This window comes from Oxyura jamaicensis, chromosome 10, assembly GCF_011077185.1.
Source record: "Oxyura jamaicensis isolate SHBP4307 breed ruddy duck chromosome 10, BPBGC_Ojam_1.0, whole genome shotgun sequence".
Taxonomy (NCBI): domain Eukaryota; kingdom Metazoa; phylum Chordata; class Aves; order Anseriformes; family Anatidae; genus Oxyura; species Oxyura jamaicensis.
The window spans coordinates 4159515-4185078 of NC_048902.1; the positions used below are offsets into that span (position 1 = coordinate 4159515).

At 36.6% G+C, this 25564-nt stretch overlaps 2 protein-coding genes across 5 annotated transcripts in view; one reads left to right on the forward strand and one right to left on the reverse strand.

Annotated features, from left to right (window-relative positions):
• The window catches only part of LIPC (lipase C, hepatic type), a 71095-nt gene extending 51469 nt beyond the window's left edge, over positions 1-19626 (forward strand). For 2 of the 4 annotated variants that reach the window (XM_035335536.1, XM_035335537.1), the window contains exons 3-11: positions 1803-1866; positions 3481-3668; positions 4823-5002; positions 7406-7523; positions 10113-10346; positions 11815-12057; positions 15891-16011; positions 16693-16911; positions 18598-19626. In XM_035335536.1, coding sequence (XP_035191427.1) covers positions 1803-1866; positions 3481-3668; positions 4823-5002; positions 7406-7523; positions 10113-10346; positions 11815-12057; positions 15891-16011; positions 16693-16911; positions 18598-18700 — 1470 coding nt within the window. In that variant the 3' untranslated portion in view covers positions 18701-19626. The remainder of the gene's footprint in view (positions 1-1802; positions 1867-3480; positions 3669-4822; positions 5003-7405; positions 7524-10112; positions 10347-11814; positions 12058-15890; positions 16012-16692; positions 16912-18597) is intronic. The other 2 variants (XM_035335534.1, XM_035335535.1) reach the window with 1 other exon arrangement.
• Positions 19627-21580: 1954 nt separating this feature from the next.
• ADAM10 (ADAM metallopeptidase domain 10) overlaps positions 21581-25564 on the reverse strand; it is a 50669-nt gene continuing 46685 nt past the window's right edge. Inside the window, exon 16 of the mRNA XM_035335533.1 lies at positions 21581-25384. Coding sequence (XP_035191424.1) covers positions 25290-25384 — 95 coding nt within the window. The 3' untranslated portion in view covers positions 21581-25289. The remainder of the gene's footprint in view (positions 25385-25564) is intronic.

Genomic DNA, 25564 nt, shown 5'->3' on the forward strand with positions numbered 1-25564 from the left:
AGTGAAAAGGTCTTCTGATAGCCAACTGCAATGTGACAACTATGGTTCCAGCAAGAATAGCAGCTATAAGGGAAACATTTATCAAATTGGGGGATCTGAATGCTTTCCTGTCATTAGCTTCTCTTCTAAGTGATTAAAAATACATAAAGATCTGGCTATTGGAAGTGAGGCAGTGATATAGACCACTTGCCGTGGCCCAAAGAAAAATCACCAACATGCCAATGCCTTCACTCAACTTCTCCACAGAAATGTCTAATTCTGGGAATTGCAGTAGTTGCGTAAATTGTTTCTCAAATGTGTTGTAAAGTGGTCACGTTGGAGTATCATAATACATAAGCACTCTTTTGGAAACATTTTAATGTATGTACAAGTGGCAAGCTACCTAAAAGATGGCTGTAGACTTCCCAAGACTCAGACAACTCCCCTGACAAACATGAGGAGTGACTGCAGCAAGGGTCAGAAGGCAATTCAGAAAAATATATCGTGTCTAGGTAGTGGGGTGTGTACGTATGCCTGCGTGTATGATTTTCAAGTATCCTTAACATACCAACAGCCTGAAGTTCAGCTTCCGTTCAGGTTTACTTAATTGATTTTACAATTACCTATGGATTAGGTGAGTGCCATTGAGAAGTTCTCTTCAATCCTCTTCAGTGAGTCCTTATTAAGAAACACTTCCTGCAGAATTCCATGACAGGAAGGATGCTGAACTTCACTTTTCTCAGAAAAAAATCACTTTCCTTAATTGGGAATGACAATTTAAATCAAAGGTTTTAATGCTGTACTTTGAGATTAATTTAAAACCTATGATTTAGCAACAATTAAAATTTTGCTCCTAACATGAAACAGTTCCACAGTGGTTTGTCATTCTCATTCCCAAGACATCTTCAGGCAGATTTTGTGACATGAAATAGATATTTTAGTGTGGCATTTTAATTCCCATTCAAACAGGATGCAGAAAGAAACTAATACTTAGATTCTGGATCTCTTCCCCCCAAAAAAGCATACAATGTTTCATGGTTTCAAATCATTGCCAGTGTACAGACCTTTGCATACTTTCCAGTAAAGTATGCAAAAGTAGCACCAAAATTCTGTAGTTAAGAAAAACATGGAACTTCTCATCTGCTGAGGTGATTCAATGCAAGTCAGAAATTTTTCTTCACATTTACTAGCTTTCTTATTATTCTTCACATGGTCCTTTCATCTTCGTTTGGAGTTATTAGAAGCAGGACTGCAATCACCTACGGCAATAAACTCTAATAATGGGAATAAAGTAGCAGGAAACAATAAATGAATTTCTATCTTGCACATGCCAATGTGCATAGCATTCAGATGGCTACTAGAGCTACCACTACCAGGAACACAGGTCTCTCTTCCTTTTTTTTTTTTTCTCTTCTCTCTCTCTTTTTTTTTTTTATAATCCCAGGTGATGAAAATGTTCAACTGGGAATCAGTCCTTTGGTTTCCTTGCAGCAAAAACAAACAAGCAAACAAAAAAAACAACGCAATTATCCCAGCTCAAATCTAACAGTATTTTGGTTCCACTACCAAAACTCACCTCAACATGTTATGCAAGAAAACTTGCTACCTTCAAATTAAGTGGTATTTACAAAGACAGTCTTAAGTTGCAGTCTTACCGGATCTCATAGATGCAAAGTAAGGAAAGGTAAAAGGCTGAATCTCCTCTGGGCCAGCAAGAAGTTATAACAGCTTTTCTTGCTTGTGATTACAATGCTGCTCTGCACAAAGCTAATTTTTCATAGCACACGGATCATTGTGACGATGTTGGGCTGACTTTCCTGAAGGATTCATGTTGGACTAAGATCTTCAGAAAGCAAGGGAAGTCAGCCATCAAGTCACTCAATCTAGATAAGAGCTACTCTTCCAAAAGGAAACTTCTTGGAGTTAGAGATGATCTTGGCACTCTCAGCTGCAACTAGTTCAGGAAATTTTTCAGTGGTTTTATTTTGCAGTTTCTGCAAACTGACATATGAAACTTTGCAGCTCCCTTTGATCATGTCAATGAGTCACTGGCATGACATTTTTAGCTAAAGTCTTATAGGAGCCAACCTCTTTAGACAATATTTCTTTCTCCAAGTCATTACATGGATTAATAGATCGAAGCAGTTCTTTGTCTAATAACACAATAGATCCTATTGGAAATTTTCACTTTTGACAGCCATGAAGTTTAAACTGTATTTTTAATTCCCTCTCTCAGACTTACTTTGCTTTTGGCAAGCCAAAAGCTAATCCATTAAAGCAACAAAAACATTTTCACAGTGGATGTATAAAGAAAGCAGCTTTTTATGATTGTTTTCCATAGTATGTACAAACAATAGAGAGTGACAAAATGTCTTAGCATTGTAACAAGCACTGAGAAAAGGTGAAAATAAGGCATAAACCAAAAAAAAAGATGTGTACAAAGGAAGAGACAAATTACATATTTTTTGTGTTTTTCTTTTTGTACTGAAAACCAGAGCACAGTGCTTATTTTTGTGTAGACTACTCACCAAGCTCTGGAGTCGTCAGAGGTTAAGAATACCAACATCATTAAACCTCTTTCCAATTTTCTGTTCTTTAGCTAGATCTTCACCTTCTCCTGATATTACTCTCATCAGAAGCAGTCCTCTCCCAGCAAAAAAATCCAATAGAGATGCTCCTAAGTAGACTTTTTAACAGAGAAATTATCAATCTTAGCCCTAAATAGCTATCACAGAAGTGTCATTAAAGAAAAAGATTAAATGCTGAAGCTAAGAATTTTCATGAGCAAACCTTCATTAACTTTGAAGATTTTTCAATTCCAGCTCTTGTAGATGGCTGAAGAGATTTTCTAACTTGGCTAAAGGGATTTTCTAATATTTCCTAGCTATGAAACATAACATCGTCCGGAGTTACTTTGAATGTATAATAATCAGTGAGAGAAGGAAAACAGTGCACATCCAGTTCAGTTCAGTTTGGGAGCTTTATTGCCAGGATAATCATTCACTGAACCAAATTAAATAAGCTGCTTGGATCATGTTTTTTACTGTACCAAAATAAAAACTTGAATCAAGTTTCTAACAAGATTGACGCGGCAAAAATAGTCCAATCTAAAACCAGAATGGTTTCATGTTAGGGTTCTTTGAACTGTATAAGATGCCACTACTGCAAATACATAAACATGGGAGTATCCCATCATCAAATGCGCTTGCAGAATAAAGGTTTATGTGCTTTTAAAATAATAGTTTATTGTGTTCTCTAATAGTTTAATTGTTATTGTTTAAATAGGTGGACTCAGATGCACACCCAGACCACCCCAAGCATCAAAAGAAAATACTTTTTAACCTAATATACAGTTTAGACCCATCTGGAGTAGGTAGTTATTATATGTAGATAGAGTTTCAATCTTACTAGTTTACTTTATGTTATAAACTGTCTCATTAGTGACTACTTCAGATTTTAGATTCCATCCTATTCTGACTGTTATTATGAATTTCATTTCAGAGGCACTGGGATCACAGAGTGAGCACACTAGAACAAAGAAAGGTCAGCAAAGCTTAGAAACCAAATTTCAACTCTATACAGATACAACTGAAGAAGGATGTCAGATTTTGTTCAATCAGTTGGAGACTCTTGACAAATGCAGTTTCAATGCCTCTCTTCCTCTGGTGATGATAGTCCATGGCTGGTCGGTATGAACTCAAATTTTATTTTTAATTCCAACTACACCTGATTTGATATATTTTCCTCTTCATTATGTTAGTGCCAAAAGCAAATTCAGAAGAAAGACTGGGATCTGAAATATGGTGGATTTCCCTAGTAGCAATCATGGCTAGAAATAATACAAAGTGGATAGTCCCCACTGAGATTATGAAGGAACACTCAACAAGCAATTTTTCATATGAGAGTCCCATGCCAGGAATTAGATCCATCCCTGGTTTAAAGCCAGAGTTCGAACAAGCAGCTAAATTAATGTGCTATGCCTCTGGAGGACTGAAATCTAGTTTCATTTCTCTGATATGTTTACTGCCAGATATTTACAGACTTACTGAAAAAAGTGCACACAATCTCCCCACATCTTTCTCATAGGTACAGCTTTAAAGAGAACTTCTCTATAAGCTTTTTCAGCTAAAATTGAAGCAAGCCCTGAATGTCAATGAATTACTACTGAACTGCTTCAAGTTAAATGGTTAAAAAAATCCACCAAAAACCTTCTTCAAATGACCAGAATTGCTATACTACAGTGAATTTTGATCTGATCTCAGCCAGAGAAGAAATAAAAGAAAAGAAATAGTAATTCTGGTCCCTCAAATTGGAAGCAGTAAAGATGCTAGTAAAGAAAGTTTGATCCAGTTCTTGAAAAAAAGAATGACTCAAAGGAGAGGAAAAAAGAGGATTTCATAACAGAACAAATATACAAGGCAAACACTCACTGGTCTGCAACACTCTAGCTTCCCTCACTCTCCCCTTCAGCTTAAATTTATAGGGACACCTGCTCCTTAATGAAATGAGAAACTTCCTGGGCATTTCTGTCTTTCTTTTTAATCACTAACACCAATTATCTCAGGATGTATAAGAATATTTAAGGACATAATTTCATTGATAAGAGCTCACCTCTATCTACCTAAAATATTATACAGTTCATATAAGTTCTTGATTTTTCTCCACCCAAAATCAAGGATTCTCAGCAATGAGGCATGTTGAAGCCCCTAAAATCTAGTTATCAGCACGAACTCACCTTGTTTATTTTATGTTTTGTGTTTCCTTAAGCTTTTCACACAAAGTATTTGTTAGACACTGCTTTTTCTTAAGACTTTTTTTTTTTTTTTTTTTTTGAACAAAACAGGTGGATGGGATATTAGAAGACTGGATTTGGAAAATGGCAGCAGCTCTGAAGTCTCAGGATAAACAAATTAATGTGATCATTGCAGATTGGCTTACGTTTGCTCACCAGCACTATCCCATTGCTGTACAGAACACCCGCCACATAGGACAGGAGATAGCAGACTTCCTGGAATGGCTGGAGGTAAGGGCGCCCAGGTCAAAATGTGTTTCTTTAGAAAAGACCTATTTACCTGTTCTTATGCTTCTCCCACCTTTCTGAAATACATTTTTTGTCCATCAATTTTCATATGACTTCAAAAAATTCTATCATTCAAGAGAAAAAAAGCAAGTAGTCTTTTTTTATTAGAATATTTTGATGTGTCTTTAGAGTTGAGATCATTTCATGCTACTTCAGTTTTTCAATCAGCATATGTGCAGAGAGCTGGCATTCTTTGCATTATAAAGCTATTCAATATTTCAAGTTCAGAACTTAGTAGAAGAAAGCCAGAGCAAGTGCCACACTTTGCAAACAGGCACGCTGTCATTTGCAAGCGGCTAGTTCTGTACAAGGGGGTTATGAGACCTATGCCTAATGCAAAATTTGAGCATGACATCACGTCAGATTTTTGCCTTAGTTTCCCATACATTATTCTAAAATAATAGCTTGGCGATCGGGGGCAAAGGTAGACATTTTAGGATGACAGATACACATAGCAAAGCAGATGGCACAGAGGCAGTAGTGAGTACAGAGCCATGCTAATCTAGTGACTACTCATCAAAACTCCCACTAGGTAGGAAGCAGAGGCCATGTCTTACAGCAGTTTTAGGTATACCTGCAGCTGCCAGACTGAAATTGTTATAAAGGAATTTGCAAGGGATCACTGGTCTCTAGCATGATTTTTGAAAACACAGAGAGCAAAACACTAGAAAGAGACTTGCACATATGAAGCATGTACCCTATGTAAGTTGTATTTCACCTATCTTCAGTACTAATTCAAGCTACCTAATTTGGAATGAAGTTATATTTCTGACCTTACAATGAAATTTTTAATACATGAATTTAAATATGGTGAGGTCTAAGGTAGATGGGAAACATGCTGCAAAGATGAAAGGTTTGCAGCACATTCCACTGACTAAGCTGCTTTCAACAGAAAAGACAGGGCCAGGAATTACCACACAATATAGCCAGTTAGGGACAGCAGGCACAAAGGAAAAGGCAGAAGAGACAGTCACCATTCTTCCTTGTGACAAGAAAGCTTAGCTCTTGCTCAAATGTAGTCTAAGTTGCTAGAGACCTAAAATAATATTTTGAAGCTGTGTAATTATTGAATCAATCAAAAGGTGGACTTTGTTCAGTTCCCAGGACACACAACATTGTCAACAATAAAGACAGTCTGTGATTTCTTCAGTGTCAGCAAAAAAATAAAAATAAAATAAAATTGAATAAGGGACTGTTTGCTATAGCATTGTATATCTTCTCTTGTACCATGATATCTTCCAGGGTTTAAATATGCCATAACTTTTTACAGCATTCAACTGAGAGTGTTCAAGTAGTAAAGCTTCATTCAGTTGAGAAGCACCCCTTCATGTGTTTAAAAGTTAAAAAACCAACCTCCCGCAACTATCTTTCCACTGTGCTTCAATCTGATTTGAAATATCCTCAGTGGATGTAACAAAAGCTGCAGCACTGTGCAACATTTTAATTAAGAATAAAAATAAAGTAAATCTTAGCACTCCTAGTATAAGAGTTAACAGGGCATGATCAATAACAGTCTCAATAACATCTGCCAAGAAAGTCATTATGGATATTCTGATCTCTAAGAAGGTTGTCAGCTTTCACCTCATCTTCACAACAGATAGGTATCGAGACTGAAAAACCTCTCCACTGGGACAGGCAGTATCCACACTGAAATTAATACAGAGGTTTGCCTTTACTGCAAGAAAAATATTACACATTTTTCTTTACAAGCCAGAACAATTTTGAGCCTCACTGCTCAGGTGGACAGCTTAAGATCTAGATAGTATTGATTAGGTAGAAAGAAGGGCCTGAGGCCAATGCTTCTTAGGTTTATTTCACAACAGATACCCAGTTTTGTAAAAATCAGTCCAAGAAATATCATCTCCGTCACTTAGCATGTCAGAACAATGCTGTGATACTTTGGCTTCTAATTTGGCATATATTAATATCGAAGGCAAAAGAAGCGATACACTTTCTATAAAAGAGTGTTTTACACTGAAATTAAGAGATGGATATCCAGGTTATAGCCATAGGAAAGTGAAATGCTGCATACAAAAGGCAATGCACATTTGCATCATTTGCAACCAACAGCAACAAAATTCCTACTATTTCTGTTAATGGCTTTCCGGAGCATACCACATAAGTAGCAATGTCCAGATGCATTTTCCTGATGCATGAGAAGGAAGCAAGGAACAACACGCAGCCAGCAAAGAAATTTAGTGCATGATCCAAACATCTCATTTCACCTCCAGCATCAACATATGTACAAATTTCTTGGGTTCATGGTATACCTGGCTTGTAGTAACTATTTTACTAGTTTACTTTTTACATTTTCTCCATCTAAATCAAGTTGCTGTTATCTTCCAGGAATCCATTCAATTTTCCAGAAGCAACGTTCATCTAATTGGGTACAGCCTAGGAGCTCATGTTTCAGGGTTTGCTGGCAGTTATATCAGTGGTACAAGCAAGATTGGAAGAATTACAGGTAAAAAACAAAACAAAAAAAACTGCTTACTTTACTAAGCTTAATAGTCAACTGATTTCTTTGCATACATTACACAGATACTTGGCATATCATAGTTTATATTAGAACTAAGAACTCCTCAATCCTATTTTTTATTAATCACACTGACGATGTTACTTTTGCTGGAAATATAACTATAGCTGCTGGCTAAAAGCTTGCATTTAATTTATAAAGTCTTTTTAGGCTCATGGCCGTAGCTAAATTAACATATGTAAACACCTTTTCTAACAGCATCCTCTCCAAAGTTAAAATATTCACATGTATAGGCAACTTAATCCACTTGCATAATATTTTAAAACCCAAGGAAACCATGCATGGAAAGCCATTTACAACTAACTGCATGCACTGTAAATACATACCACCTTGTGTTTGTGTTGCGAGAAAGCATTTAACGAGGATTGATTTTAAATAACAGAAGAAGGTAAACAATTCTACTGTTCCTTAAAGATAGACTCACTGATTTATGACCTAATACTGAAAGAGACTAGAAATGCAGTATTTTAATTTGTACACAAGAAAATAAAAGAAAAAAACAATAGGGGGATGTTGTGGTTTAACCCGGCTGGCAGCTAAACACCACAAAGCCGTTTGCTCACTTTAACCCCTCCATCTCTGGGATGGGGGAGAGAAACGGGAAAGTGAAGCCTGTGAGTTGAGATAAAGACAGTTTATTAAGATAGAAAATAATAATAATAATAATAATATGTACAAACAAGTGATGCACAATGCAACTGCTCACCACCCGCTGACCGATGCCCAGCCCAACCCCGAGCAGCCGGCCCTCCACCCCGGCTAGCCACCCCTAGATATTGTTCAGCATGACGCCATAAGGTATGGAATACCCCTTTGGCCAGTTTGGGTCAGCTGTCCTGGGTCTGTCCCCTCCCAGCTCTTGCTGCACCCCCAGCCTGCCCGCGGGCAGGACAGAGCGAGGAGCTGAAAAGTCCTTGGCTTAGTGTAAGCACTGCTCTGCAGCAATTAAAACATCAGCATGTTATCAGCACTCTTCTCATCCTAATCCAAAACATAGCTACTAGGAGGAAAAATAACTGTCCTAACTGAAACCAGGACAGGGGATAAACCAAAACAACAACAGAAACCCACCATCAACAAAAAAAAACAAACAAAAAAAGTCAAATCCAAGGTTTGGGTCAGACCAATAACCCCAAACTATCCAGAGAACAAGATCCTGAGCATCTTCCTGAAACAAAATCTCTTTCATGTTAATTGGCCTTAAGAACTTAGAGTATCTGACATTGTGTCCCTGCACGACCAAGACATAACCCACACATCATCTAAAGTCCAAATGCAAGTCCCTGTTGGAGTTTTCCATTACAACGAAAGATGTAGAGATAAGGTAACATCTACTTCAAGCTTCCACCCAACCTCGGCTACTCTCAGTAGTCCTGCGTCCAGCTCAAGCTGCCTTCCACAGCCCTCTGTGTGCCACCTACCTCCCGTGGATAGTTTCAAGTCCTAGTTGTGATCTATAATTCACCATACCATAGTCCCTTGCTCAGTCAGTTCTTGTGATGGTGCCTGCCCGCCAAGAAGCTTATTTTACATGATGCGTTGTGATATTACACCTGTGTACGCACTGAAGAACTTGAGCTCATCAGCACTGATTGTTCAGACCATATTAGTACGTAAAACCTTAATAATGGATAAACAAAACCATTAACTCATTATTACAAATTTATGCATTTTTCATCAAAAATCATTCAGACTTGTAACAATAAGCTGAAAAAAAATATCATACTGATTAAAGCTATTAAAAGGAAAAGATATGACTTTGGGGTGGCATCTCTACTTCTATCCTCTGCTATTAGTCTTGTTGTCCAGTTACATCAATGCAAATACGTCAGTCCATAATACCAGCTAAAGAATCTCAAATTTAATTGCTTGTTCTCAAAACTAAAAAGCAGCTTTAAACTATGCAGGAAGTCTTTTTCCATAAATCAGTTCCCAAAAAGGGCCCTATACAGAAGTATCCAGTAAACCAAAATCAACCTCTCTAACTGGAATATTATTTTCCTGAGCACTGTAAAAATTAGAAATCATTTAACACTGAGAAACTATTATAAACAGCATCCACCAGACAGAGCTCTTGAATCAACAAGTGAAGTTTTATAAAATGACAAGTCTCAAATGTGGGCTAAAAGTCAACCTTGTTGTGGTACTGCTGTCTTCAAAAGAGCCTCTGAAATGCATGACCTCTAGAGTATCAAAGAACAAAATTAAGTAAACATCCCTCAAATGACAAAGCAGTAGCAAGCATGGTTTGTCTATAACAAACATATCTATCTCTGAGCCTGTGTCCTTGTGCATGCAGCAGTTACTGTTTATTACAGTGCCTGTGTTTATTTTACCTTTTGGTGTAACCACGTACCCTCACAGTACAAGTGTCCCTACCATTGTTTTTGTCAGTGAAAGACCTTGTAAACTACCAGCGCTGTACGTTTTTAAATATATATCAGAGACATTTCTCAAAAGAGTATAGGAAAATCCATCTGTACTACATTACAATTGGATTATTTGCATTTATTGCAGGCCTTGACCCTGCTGGTCCCTTGTTTGAAGGAATGTCACCAACAGACCGTTTATCTCCAGATGATGCAAACTTCGTAGATGCAATTCATACATTCACTAAACAGCACATGGGTCTCAGTGTTGGCATCAAACAGCCTGTGGCCCATTTTGACTTTTATCCCAACGGAGGCACCTTTCAGCCTGGCTGTCACATCATGCATGTCTACAACCACATTGCACAATACGGAATCACTGGTAAGAACTGACTGGGCAGTGAGGGAAGCCAAACTGTAGCTGGACTGACGGTATGTCGGGGAAACTGCATAGACCTGTGATCTTAAAACAGTATCTAATGGGAGCACCGTCTTGCATTATATGCAAGGAAGTTTCTTTTCTAGAATTTTGTGATTTTCACATGTATTGAGTTCAAATTGTTCTTACTGACTGGTAAGAAACATGGCTGCCTAGCACTTCTGAAAATCAGGCAGTGAGCACCCTGGTGTCAAGCACTTTTGAATAATTTTCAAAAGGTATTTGTTGTGGTGGTAGAGGAAATGAGAAAACTTATTCTAATTAAGCCAGATTCATCTAGTGTGCAATTAATTATTTCAAATCAAATAAAACACAGGGCTGTACTACTCACCTTCTTTATTCACCTTTTCCCACGTCACTGTCCTTCAACTGCACAGCGGGTGATGCTTTTTCTGGGACTCAACTGCCAGCGTTCCAGGTTTACAGGGTTTATATTTATAGAAGTTTAGTTCCAATGTACCTGAACATAAATGTACAGAGGAACTGATGCAACAGCATACTGAAAAAAAGGTAAAGGTACTGATGCATTGTGACAAACGGAACTTTTCACTGAACAAAAACAAACAAACATCAAGAACAAAAAAAGAAGAGTACAACCAGCATACCACATGGCAAAAATTTTTCACCTATCACACTATATAAAAGCAGACCATCTTAGAAAATAATTCACAGTAAATGTGAAAATCTAGAAAGCCTATCTGTGAAGACATGTATAAAAAGTCCACAATGACATATCCCAATTGCACAGAACTTTCATAATTTGATTTTTTTTTTCAATTTTTCATTTGATTTTTTTTTTTTCCAATTAAAAATGAACATTGAATTCTAATTTGAAATCTTTTAAAAGTAATATTTCCTTTTAGGAAAGGAGGAAAAAATATATTTGTCTTAAAAGCATATCTATGTACTTAATACATACAACGTATTTAATTTAATTTTTGTTTTTTCCCCAGTAGTAGCAGCTAGCAAAATTCAACATTAGTCTGTCAATCTGATGAGGCCCAAATGACTTTACCATGTAAGCATCCAAAAGTTAGTATTCAATCATTAAGAATGAGACTGCTGCCTTTAATACAGTATGGTGAAAGACTGCATGTAGTCTCATACTGTATTTCATTATTAACTGAACAGCCATGACAATGAAATCAAGGCTCATATTTAGAGTCTTGTACAGGCAGACTAAAATTTAAGCAGCAAATTATTCAATTTTATTAGCATGCTGGTTCAGCTAAGCTATCTTTGAATGATCCCAGAAGTATGGTTGCTACATGTATGATTTCTGAGACAAATTCATGACGTTTTAGTAAGCATGAAGGATGTGAGCAGTACAGTAATATATAGGTACAGTTAGCTGCTCTGTAGTTGGAATGCTAAAAAGGGCATGCAAAATTACTGTGCATGTTTTTTTCAGGCATCACTCAAACCGTGAAATGTGCCCATGAGAGGTCAGTTCATTTGTTCATCGACTCTCTGCTTCACAACGACAAGCAAAGCACAGCATACTGGTGCAACGACATCAACACTTTTGACAAAGGAATGTGCCTCAGCTGTAGGAAGAACCGGTGCAACACATTGGGCTACAACATCAGGGAGGAACGGCTCCCAAAAAGTAGACGACTCTTTTTGAAAACAAGAGCACGTATGCCTTTCAAAGGTTCGTGGGAATACTTGTTGCAGTCTCCAGATTGATAACAAAAGGGGATAATAAGCCTAGGCTTTGTGATCCTGTTTACTCATTTATTAAAGCTTATAAAATCTATGGTAACAATCAATTTGCTGAGACAATTAAGAATCCCAGCAGGCCTTCCTGATGCCCTTTCATCAAGGTCTTGACTCTTAATATTTTTCCAGGAAAAAGTTTGCTGTGGCTCTGGGGCCTCAGAGCTGCTTAGGGCCCTGATCTACAGGATTTTTCTATAACAGGCTTGCACGAGTTTGTTACAGCATATGGAGGTGTACCGCCGAGTCAAAGAAGCACAACTGCTCTGAGAGGCTTGTAAAACCAACTTTGCCCAAATTTTATCTGTAGATGGTCTACAAGACTACACACAAATTATTACTTTTCAGACAATGGACAGACAGCAGAATAGCATGGACTTTAACGGGGCAGAACCATGGCACTAAAAGTGACTGGTACTCCAGGCTTTATCTCCATTAAATTACTTCATCAAGAGCACAATAACTATCTAAGCTCAAAGAGAATCCATACTGCCTGCATTATCAGATGGAGGGATGCAGTCTGACAGGGAAATGACGCCTATCTGCCCATCTCCTCACAAAATGGCCTAGGCCTGGCTGCAGGCCAGTTAACCCTTGGTTGTCAGGGAGCCCACGAGGCCACTCCTGCTGTTGAGCAGACGTCCACATACCACCATGAGGTTTTACATACATTTTAAAGCAGGAGTGTGGGTGGCCAACGGCAGGACGCCTTTCTTCCAAGTTATTTTTGGTGCATGGACTTTTGGCACATCGTACTTCCCCTCACCACCTTCCTCCCCTGGCTGTCAAGAGGCTGAGGCGGGCAGCACAAAATGGCGCTGCCTGGCCCCTGGCCCAGGGCTCCCGCTCACAGCCCCAGGCCACTAGGCACAGAGGAGACTGCCTCAGCCCCTCGGGCCGGTGCCATCCCAGAGCCCGCTCAGCACCACAGCCCGTCTTCCTCAGGGTCCCCCAGCACAGCCCCGCCAAACAGGGGTTCCCCTCACACCCACCCGCCTGCTCCTTCAACGGGGCACAGCCAGAAAGGGGGCCCGGAGGGATCAGAGAAGCATATAACGATCTTGCTTGTATTACACAGCTCGTTTCCCCACAGTACCTGGTGCTCAACTGCAATACCACAGATTAAAATAAATAAAATTAATGCACTATTAAAATAATTTTGGAAGTCTTCCACATACAGCTGTGAACTACGTGGTGATGACCACAAAGGCATCTGCTCAGCCCTGACTGACACTCACAGCAGCTGAACCTGCTGGATCTCCTTATACTTTTTTAAAATGCCACAGGAAGCTGCTTGTGGTAGATTTACATATTTTTAAAGGCTGTGTCTAGTTCTCAGTGTTATTTTGCTGCAGCACAGTTAAGTCACCACCAGAACTGGGAAAGTGCATTGCTCTGATGACCCTGAATCCACCACCACACGCACCTGGACACAGAAATACCATCTCTGTCTTGTTTTTTTCTCTGGATACGGAGATAGATATTTTGCCACAAGCTGCAACTACATCTTACTGGCATTGTTTTCCATTTCAAACATGTTTCATTTTTATGCTTGGAAATGGTTTTCCTTTAAGAAAAAAAGTTGTTGGCATGTACCCAGATACCATTACCCCCTGACAATAGTTTCCTTTCATAAAAGTTCCAAAACAAGGCAGCAACTGTGGGAGGATGTGTATAAAGTGATCTTTGTAACACTCTTAAAAAAAATTAAAAAATGTTTAATGATCATGAGAGAGGCCCAAACAGAAGAAATTTGAGAAACTCAGCATTAAATCTCACAATGCTGTATATTCCTTCATGAAATCTGACATTCAATTTTTCAAGTTAATGGCATTATATTCTGAAGCATACCTTAATCCAGCTCAAACAAACAAACAAAAAAGCAGTTGTTACACAGAAGTTAACATTCATAATAAGGCCATGACTGGTACCCTGAGTCAACCAGAGTTTTTATATAAATACATTCACCTTTTTCCTTAGAGCAAGCATCATAATAACCACAGCAAAAGGCTAAGCTTTTATAAATCACTAAGAACATATATTACAGCAATCAACTTTCACATGAATAGAAAACTCAGAGCAAGGCAGGATAGTAATAAGTGACCTATAAACAAGCGTCTGCCCACTTTGTCCTCATCAGGTTTGCTTTTGTGGTTGCCAGCAAAGACCCTTCCATTTTGCTTTCTGCAGAGTGGCACCTTCTCAAAAGAAAATACATTGTTCACTAACATGCAGTAACTATGAAACAATACAAAAACATAGTTTTTCTAGAGAATACCTTCCATTGTGAGAATTCAGAGCTCTACAAAAATCAACCAGTGAATATACATGAAAAGATTATTCCCTTAGAAGAATAGCTGTGCCACACAGAGCAGTAGCATCATCTGTGAAGCATGGAGTGGGTAAGAAGAAGAAATGAGGACAGAGCATCTTCTCAAAAACTACTGTGCTACAATGTTTAACAGAACAGTTTTCCATGTGTAGTTGGACTACAGTGCAAGGATAAACACATCACCTCTTAATTCTAACCAAGTACTCTCTGGTCTTTGTTAAATAAAAGTTAACTTAGGGTTTCCTTCCTTAAATCTACCAGTTTTGTCAAGAAGGCAGTTGACAGAGAGCTAAGCAACATTATACTCTGCAGAAATGCTTTAGAGATGACTAATGCCAATTTGCTTTAGAAATCTCCAATACAATTGAATGTCTGGCTTTATTTTTATAGAAATAGTATATCCTGATAGGTGGTGTGTAAAATAAAAGCATTGGTTGTTAATACTTTTATTTAGAAAATACGAGATCTGATGTTGGTGTCAAAACTAAATAAAGAGCCATCATGCTTGGATATCTTCAAGATGAAAACACTGAAGTGCCATCCTCACCCAACAACTTTTCCATAGTAAATTTAAACAGTTACTGCCAAATCTTTTCTTTTGGTAAATCACCAGACAGAAAAGTGTTGGACCTTCAAATCTAGCTGACAATATTAGCGTGGATATGGCCTCTAATTGTATGGTGTGTGTTTTTTTCTTGTTTTTCTCCCTCTTAATTTACTAAATGTCAAACTGCTCATAATCAGTACGCTGATGATTCCTTAGCCACTCTTTATTCTCAGAAGCATGTCCTTTTTTTCAGTTCAAAGACTTTCCTAAACACTATTCTTCTAGAAACCACCAAACCTCAAAGCACTAATGACAACTTTCTTATAATAACGTGCTTGAACAAAGTCATATTGTTAACAGATGCATGTTAAGCACAACGTACCATTCTGCAGTCAAGGAAAGTTCACTAGCCCTCTGTTTTGCAGGGCAATTTTCTAGCTAGTCAGAGAAAAAGCCTGACAACATCGCATAAGGTCTTCGATCTGTGCTGTACAATCCCTAATCATGTCCAGTCATAAGTATTCTCTCCTAGCTGGACAGAGAGCTTACCAGACATTCTAACAATTAAAGTTCAGAAAAGGTGAAATATTTCCCAAGGAAGAATGTTTTATTCTAAAAGAGAACTCTGCCTAGGCTTCCTCCTCCCCACACTCCCCACCTCCCCCCTTTTAAATAGAGCAATAGGGCCCCAAGACCATAGGGGATAGTACAACACAGCAACAATCCAAAAAAATGCTTTAATTAAAAAAAAAAAAAAAAAAAAAGCTTAAAGATAGAATAGAAGTATCAGTCAAGTTTCTGCATCGAAAGGCAAAATTATTTTGTCTGAGAAATCTATTGCTTTTTTGACCATGTAACTCATCACTGTCTAAATTCTTCCTTTCTACAGTCTATCATTATCAGTTCAAGATCCACTTCATCAATGAAATCCAAGGCAAGCAGATAGACCCAACTTTTAGCATCTCTCTGACAGGCACAAAGGAGGATGCTAAAAATCTGCCCATCACACTGTGAGTATTGATATTACATGTCACTGTATGAGTTTAGATACAAGGTGCCAACTTACCATATTACTTGGATAATCAAGCTATGAATGATCTGGTTTAGTACTGTTAACTGGAGATGAACTGGAAATCATCCTCTCTTCATCCACACCCCTTAAAAAACACAATTTTTGATTTACAAAAAAAATGCATGTATATTGCATAAGATCTCTATAAAACAAACCCTGTGATCTTGGAAGTTTCTTACAATGCTAGATATCCTGTCCACTTACGTTCAGTTGACCCCTTGGCTAACACAGGGCAGTAACCAGTTAAAACATAAATAGGCAACTGTAAAGAATTTTGGATATTTCTCATGATGGAGACATTATCTGCATTAACAAATGAACAGGCAACAGTGTGGGTCAGCCTTTGCTCTACCAGACAGAAGGCATAAAAAAAATACTATTGTGGAATACATTTTGTCTTGCCACTGTTGCTTCACCACTTGTCCAAGCTTCTCATACTTTGCCTTTTTATTCTTTTAGCAAGTTGCCAAATTTCACTAGAGGAAGAGTATGCTAGAGACAGTAATGTTACTCCTGGAGAAGAGGGAAGAAACAGTTCTTTCTTTGATTTCAAAGAGAATAGATTATTTTTTTAAATCCATTTAAAAAGATTGCATTATTCTGTTTTTGTTTTCTGCAGTGTTGAAGGAATTAATGGGAATAAAACCTACTCTTTTCTCATCACACTGGACACTGATATTGGTGAACTAATAATGATCAAATTCAAATGGGAAGGAACTGCAGTTTGGGAGAATATCTGGGACACAGTTCAAACCATAATACCATGGACAAAAGGCACCCGCCGGCTAGGACTTATAGTGAAGACAATACGAGTGAAAGCAGGGGAAACACAACAGAAGTAAGTGTAATGAAAATATCATTTTTCATTCTGTAATAAAGCAGACATTTGGCAAACAGGCTATCCTAGTTCAAATACAATCATCTGAGTCCCCACACTCAAACCTATCTGGAGTTTTTTCATGCACAACCTCTGACATTTTATTTATTGATTTATTTATTTTAATTAATTGTCTCAGATTACACTGCATGATTTTAAGTGACTTATAAGAATTTCTTTGAGCCGAGGTAAAAAAAAATAATAGTGGAAAACATTCTGAATTTAAACTGAATTTAAGGCATCAAACCTTGCCTGACAATTTTAATTATTCTAAGGAATAGGGGATAGAGGAGTTAGCAAACAGGTACAAGGAAGAACTCAAGTTCCGTACTGCAATTTTTCTACACAATTGTTAACAATATTTGATTATCATATCCTATAAATAAATTGCTATCTCACTCCAGAAGGACATGAAATTTCAAAGAAACAAGATTCAAAAGAAAATAAATATTGATTTCAACACTAAGGCCATGCAAATTCAAATTCCTACTTGCAAAGTATGACAAATCTCAGTTATTTGCCTTTCAATATCTATTTTTTTTTAGTATTCTGAAGCCAAAGTAAACTCATAGTTTCCTGCCCCGCCCCAGTTGCTTTGGGACTGTATCCACAAATTTGAGTATGGTAGTTTCTCTACACAGTGCAGTGCTATTAACACTTTTGAAACTGCTTCTTCAGAGAAATTTCAGTCAGATGACAGAATAATAAAATTAATAATGATTCCCACTGCTTTAATCATTTGAGACTTTTTAACAGCATTTTAATTAAGGTGAATGAGAAAACTACGTCTTACCTTTAAGTGTGGCTCAGCCTCAGATGGTGGCCTTTCCCTGGTGCAGTGTCTTTCTTACCAGCACCAGTTAAAACTACTGCAGACTTTCTGTGGAACGGTCCTTATTGGCAGAGCTGCATCTCCTTGATGCTGACAAAAGACAAATTAGACAATTTAAATGGATTTTTTTAAGGTAATCCATGTGTGTTGGGGTGGGAGGAAGGGCAGTGGAGGGATCATATTTTCTTAGGCTTTTTCCTCTCTGAAAATGTATTTTGTAGGTATTTTCATCCTCCTAACTCAGTACTTCGCACATCTCTGCCATAAAAAGTAATTGTTTCTCTAACTTCTCTTGCTGTTTTTAAAGTGATGATCCCAAATCAGTACCATCATAGCTGCCAAATGAAATTAAACATACTACATAGTGCAAATTAGAGAGCCGTTTGAAAACAGATTTTTTACCTTGATAAAAGTATGAAGGCTGTGAAAGGGTTATGGCAGATATACTCACTTTTTTAACCAGGAAACTCCACTCCAATAGTACTGTGTCAATAACATAGAACATGCCAATTACTACTGATGTACCACTTAGGAAATCCTGGAAAAAGGTTAATTGATATGGGGAGTTCAGGTGGTATCTTCAGGAACCTAATGCTATTTAGAAGCTTTTTTGCTGTAAGCAGAGGCTGGAGTTTTTGTCAAGATTTTAATGGGCATTGCTTTTTGATGTTTTCTTTCTGTGCAATCTGGGATGTCATGTGAAAGTAAACAAAGGATAAAGACAGTAAAGGTCGAGGTATTTAGAGAGCACACTTTTAAACATATAGTATCCCTATAAAGTAATATTCTACTTACATTCTGCATTTTCTTTCTAGAATGACATTTTGTTCTCAAAGTATTGAAAACGTTCAACTTTATCCATCCCAAGAGAAAACATTTGTGAGATGTGAAGATCGCTTTCGGAGACAAGAAAAGTGAGCAAGAACAAAAAGAAACTACGTACCAAAACATATTCAAAATACCACACATCTAGACGTTGTGATACAGTAACTGAAATGCACTTTGTTCATCTGCTAGACTGCTCTCAGTGATCAATGAGCAATTTTCATCAACAGCAACTGTTAACTTTAAATTCTTTAAAACTCTGAAAAAATGCCTGCTCATTAGAAATACAAAGGTTACTATTTGAAAGAAACATCTTTGAAAAAAGGAACTTAATTACCAATTAAATGCTTTGAAACATTAATAGTGACTACTATCAATTAAATCTTTCCTAAATTATTTCCGGAAAAGGTGAAGTTAAGTAATAGTAAACATACTCCCAAGTAGATAACACCAAAGAGATTTTTGAACTTCTTACTTTATAACCTTCATAAACTAGAAAGCATCTCAATGTATAGAAAACTTGAGCTATCCATTATAACCAAATAACTACAACACCTAAAAAAGATGTCCTATTGGAAAATGCTTTGCTGTTTAACCATTTTAGAATACTAATTAAAATTACTAGTAATTTAATGATGCTTAGTGTACTGCACACAATTGTAGCACAACTAAGTTTTTAACTTTTGAATTAAAATCATATTGTTCATGTAATGCCTGAGATTTTTAGATTTTAAATCACTGTATAGCAGATTTTAGCATGATTTGGAACTGTATTAATAAATTAAAATGGTCAAAACTTTATCAGATATCTTCAGTGCATATAAATTTAAAAAATTCAAGTATACAAAATTCCATTGTTTCCTATATCAGAATATAACTACATAAAGAAACACTATCATCTGAGGTTACTCGTGCTTTATACTTCATACAGTAGCATTACTAAATATGTACATCCAAGTATTTCATTTGTCACTTTATAATGGTAAGCACAAGATTAATTAAAATGATGTTTATGACTATTCTGAATGTAGTTTATTTTAAATATTCTCTAAGTAGGAAAAAAATGTAAAATAGTCACAAGACCTGGAGCAAAGCATATTTTCCATACCAAGATATTGTAGGAAAATACACCTTACCAGGATTAAAATGATTGATTTGAAAAGCACGACAAATGAGTGAGTTGAGCTGAACTAGCAATCCTGCAAGCATGAACCATCATCAGATGGTGAATGCAGGCAACTTTGCCAACCATCCAGAATACTAACTTCCAAAGTTTAAATACTGTTTTCAATGGCTAGCTTCTATTTAAATAAACAGGAATATTCAATATAGAAACAGAAGGGCTGATTAAATACAATGGAAACTGAATCATACTTCACACGTGGTAATGGCTGTGCTTCTGGAGGTGTAAATTTCAGAGGCTGATTTGATATTAGAAACTGGACACTTGAATAGCATCTTGATTATGAGAAATCCTTCTAGATTTAGGTACAAATTCCATGTAAAGACAATCTTTAGATCTTCAAAGTAAGCTTTGTGCTTTCATAGATTTTGCTCAAAAAGTGCTTCATTAACACTAACAATATTTCAGCTTTCTATGTCAAAAATAGAATTTTTAAGCAAGGAATTTTGTGTTTTGTTATCCCCAATACTCCAATTACCTAATAATAGCTTTGTTAAAGATTTGTTTTGTTCTGTAATGTAAACACAGAACATATTACAGTCACTTTATTCAAAATCGTAGTAAAATAAACCAGAAAGTCAAATTATTGAAGAGGGAAATTTCAGTACAAGTATTTTTGAAGCAGCTATGTAAGCATTTGACTTGTTTTTAGACGTTTATAATTACTATGAAGAATAAAATAAAATAAATAATAAAACAAACAAACAAAAACAAAAAACCCACCGCCAACAAGAAACAAACCAAAACCAGCCTTGGACAGAGTTAATTCCTAGAGACCCAGTGACAGCATTTTGAGGTGAATGAAGTTAAGATGGACTCTGTCCTGAAGACAATAAAAAAAGCAAATCTCAGTGTGGTCACTTCTATGCGCAGCTGAAGGCAACTTGATTTTCCAAGAGCAGAGCAGTAAAGCACAATGAAAAATAAGGTGGTCAGGGGGTGTTGGGGGCACGGGGTGAAGTGTGTCCAGATACCTCAAATTATGCCTCTCCTTAGATTGTTTGCAGAATTCAATTGTTTCTGGAATTCAGCTTTCACTTCTGGGGAAAGGTAAAAAATCAGCCACTTTTACTTATCATGCTCAGGGTTATTATTATTATTTATAAAATATTTGTCTATTTACAGGAGAATTGAAATACTGTTGTTGGTAATTGCATCTACAACATCGGTTATCACTAGCTTTCTAAAAGCTGTGATTTTTGTAAGCTTGTTGAACCAAATCCTGCCCCACTCCTCAAAGGCTTTTGTTCAGAAGATATTGAAGGATTACAGAGCAAGAGGCTCAGAGAACTGGCTTGTGCTTCCTTTTCAGTGCAGTTATTAGTGTTGCACTACACCAGAAAAAGCACTCAAGAGTTGAGACAGCTTCTAAAGCATTTTCTATGATGTAACACATGCATATTCACAGACTTTCAAGTCGTGATTTTTCTGTAGCTACACACTCTAACACTTGAAAATATTTTAGACAGTAAAATTACTATCACTTACTTGATAAGAAGGGATCTTAGCTGTAGGAAAAATGTTTGAAAGCATTAGTTCAGGTAAAGCAGGTGGGAAAAAAAAGGTCAAAGACATTTACTATGTGCTGAAACCCAAACAATGGGAATACTGCAGCTTGGGGACTTTTAAAGTTTCTGGGGAAAAACATTCTCTAGTTCAACTGCAACAAGCCAGTATATCCTCAGATAACACACTTCAAAAACTCCTCTAAAGTCAAACAAAAATTAAGGGAATATTCAATATTTAAACTCTTGCTGATACAAATAAATTTATTCTGAGGTCTTTAGGTCTTTTTTTTTTTTTTTTTTTGAAATTGTGTGTCCAAATAAATCCCATCCCAATGTTTTTGATAATTGTTACACTAATTTCTGATATAAAATTGACATTAAGCCTATGTTGCAGCATACTTATAGCCTTACATAGCCAGAACATAATATCAAAGTCGTACCTCCGACTCCAAGTGGTTATAGTGGTGCCTCACTTTGTGCTCGCTGGAATTACCCTGTATCACTCCAGAAACTGAACTGAGACCCTGAAAGCCATGAGAGGCCTACCTCTGTCAGCACAAGCACAGCTTAGAATGACAAAGAATGCTGTGCTTTTAATCACCTCTGTGTAATAACGAGCATCCAATATTCTGAAGTAAATTGTGTGTGTTTTTTTTTTTTTTTTCCCCCCTGAAAGCAATATTGGAACATTTAATTAAAAGGCAAACTATTTCACTGACTTGTAGTCTTTACAGTTCAAATAAAGTTTCATTGTTTAAGAGGAGTTTGTGATGTGCTTCTCACATTCATCCAATTCTGACTATACGTGCTTTGACAACAAACAGATGTTTCATGAATAACACATTAAGAAATATGATTAAGTGAATAGTTATAACTAGGAATTATTAGGTCAAATATTAAACAACTACTTATGTTCTCATTGGTTTCCCCAAACACATTTAAAAAAAAAACACATATTTTGTGTTCTACATGTACAGGCATTATTTCTATCCCTCTGGCTTGAAATCCAAGGTAGAACTTTAAATAAAACCACAATCAAATCTATTGGGTATGATACTGATATGCAGAAGGGATTTGCTCCAAGTGATTCTTTTAATACCTTTTGCCCTAACATTGCTATTTAGCTAAAAGGGGAAACACTTCTATTAAAAAGTCACGGGGAAAACAAGTACTGTAAGGAAGGAACTCTGAATATGCTTTGATTAAATCAAAGCATATGCTGCCCAGTTAGGGAAACAGATGTCTAAGCAGGCTATTCTTAACAAACAGCTCTAAGAATGAAAGACTGCTTTTAAAATCCATATTCTGTCAGCTCATCTTATCACTTAAATCAACGATACAATTCAAAAGAAAAAACACAGACTCAGCTTGGCAGTTTTAAAACACCTTGCAGATTTGCAGATTTGATCCTTCAAAAAGTCTGATCCATTAATTGTGCGTTCAAAACACTGTAGGTATGTCAGTTGGGGTATTCCTCTTCAAAAATAAACTTATTTCAAAAAGTATCATTCACTAGCTATGGTGCCAGGCTTGAATACCCCAACAGTCATGTGTTCCCATTTTAAAGATGAGAATGAAGCTTTATTTCTGTGATAACAGAAGTAATTTAAAGACATTCTAAGGGCTTTTCCTTAAATAGTTTACACAAGAATATCTACTTTTGCATTTAACTTCAAGATTTGTATATGCAGATGCACTTTGGGATTATACAGGTAGTGCAATGACTTCTCAGTGCAACTGCCCCTTTACAGTGAACGGCAAAAAAATAGAATCTGTATATTCCTTTTTGCTTTCAGGGTTCAAAAAGTAAATGGATCTTCAGAAGATGATTTCATCAAGTCTATTTATTAATGCATTTCAAGTTTCAAAAAACCTTACATATCTTTGCACAATACTTTTTTTTTTTTGTAATTTTAGTAAAAATTTCCAAAGTGAACAAAAAAGATACTGTATAAAACACAGTGGACATGAAATTGACAGTAGTATTCCATTGCCTTGAACTTTTTTTTGATTTACCACATCTTGACTTGCAGTGGAGAGTTCAGTGCACATTTCTCTTTTCAGAAAACATTTAACTTAGACTCAAAATAAAATAGGGCAGCACTTCTCTGCCAAAACCCTACCACAGGATAACATTACAGGCAAAAAATTTACATGTTAAAGTCTACCACGCCCAAGAAGTTACTAAGAACTCTTGCTGAAGAAAAGTCACCCTTTTAGAAATGCAAACCCACTTCCAATCTTTGCACAGTCTTAAAACAAACGTATTTAAAATGATTTAAAAGCAACTACATACACTTCTAACTAGTTAAGATCATTTAGAATTATTTATATAGTCTATTGGACTGGGGTTTCATGTACAAAATTTGTCTCTAAACCATGTACAAAAAGCTGTATTTTGAAAAAGTCACCACATACTGTACAAGTTTACAAGGAAGAGATCCCATTATATTCAGTAATATTTTTGGCCTTGCTGGCTTGCGTCACATTATGAGAATGATTGTGTAAACCTTATACTCTTAAGAAACAAAACAAAAACAAAACAAAACAAAAAAAAACAAAGGAAGCCTGTCCAACCCTTGGTAAATTTTCTCCTAAGCAAAGCCAGGAAAATTATAGCCGTTTGCGCCTCTAATTAGCTGGGTGCTTTTGGAAAACAAGCAATAAATACATCACGAGCTTGAACATTTTGTTTGTAATGCCCCCTTTCATCTCCTGCATAGCAGTAAGCACCTTAAGACATCTTTTGTTTTCTCTTTTAAAAAAAGCCAATGATTTTACATTCGTAATAAGGACTTTGGAATGGGACATTGTGCTGTTGAACTTCACTACTGTTATAAAACGTTTCTGAGAAAGTTGGTAGTCCTAACTACAATTTTAACTCTGCCGCAATAGCTGGGCAAATCACTACTTTAGTGGTTATCAGTCAACAGTATCATGCTGAAAAGTTATCTGAATATCTGGTAAATTAAAAAAGAAAATGAACTACAGCTTTTCTTTCTTTCCACATCCCTCGGAATCATGAGCTTAATTATCATACTGCAAGAATAGCTGAAGATCCCAAATGAACTGGTTGCAAATTTTAAAACAAGTTGAATAACAGGCAGAATTTTCTACTAAAGCATGGAAATATTACATCTAACTATTCATTATTTAACTGAATAATCAGACAAATTAAAAACATTTATGTTGAGCTACAAGAAATCATTTATATAAAACAATTTTGAAACATTCTGGCATTAGCAAAGTTTGCACACCTGCTTATATCTCTAAAAGATCATTCAATCTTGTATGCTATCTCTTAGCAGCTGTTTGATAAAAGATGAAATGAGTGCTTGAAACAACTTCGATCATGATAAAAAGTTTGATTCAAAATTGCTGTGTAAAGCATCACAGGATCCTTGACCATTACACACATCATCCTCTGTTATCCTGAGTATGTCAATTAAACAGTAATTTCTTCATTAATAGCGGAAAAGTTTTATAATACAAAGAAACATCCATATTGCAATTCTCTTGTTTACAATTGCACACAAGTACGGGTGTACGTAAGAAATACATGTCTGCATATAACAATGTATATACATTGGCAAGTAATGTCTCCAATGTTGAGGTGGTCTAGCTTCCTGGCCTTGTCTGGCAGTTGAAAAATATATATTTTTTTCAATTCTTGAATAGAAGTTTTACTACAGCCATATTTGCCTGCAAGTGAAGAAAATGCAGCAATGAAGAGCACAGAAGGGGGCAAGAACCATGATGCTCTAGGACTTTGTGCCACTAAATTAAAAGTATGCAAGAAAAACACTTTTCTTCTTTTTGAGCTGGAAGATTCACTCATCAGAAATTAACCATTTCCACTTGCTTTGAGGGCATATCATGCCTTTTCTTCAATTTCTCAGAGTTTGACTGGGGACAATGACTTATTAGGTTTTTCTTTGGAGTGAGTTTTCCCATTGTAGGCACTAGGAAGAACCAAGGCAAAAAGCTGCAGTCAATGTCTCATATGTCCCATCTGATAACTCTCTCGGGGCCTTTGCCGCTGTTGTGGCTGAGTGGTTTGTGGTGGTCTCCTCCTTTTTAAAGTGCCTGTTTCAAAGAAAGACGCATTATTAAAACAAATGCAAAGGAAGAAATGATCTCCAGAAAAATTGCTCTGGCCACAGACGTTAAATATAACCACTTTTCTGAAAAGCTTCAGATTTAGACCATGATTAAACTCATGGAATATTTACAGAATACATTCTATTGCCTCAATAGTAGTTCCTT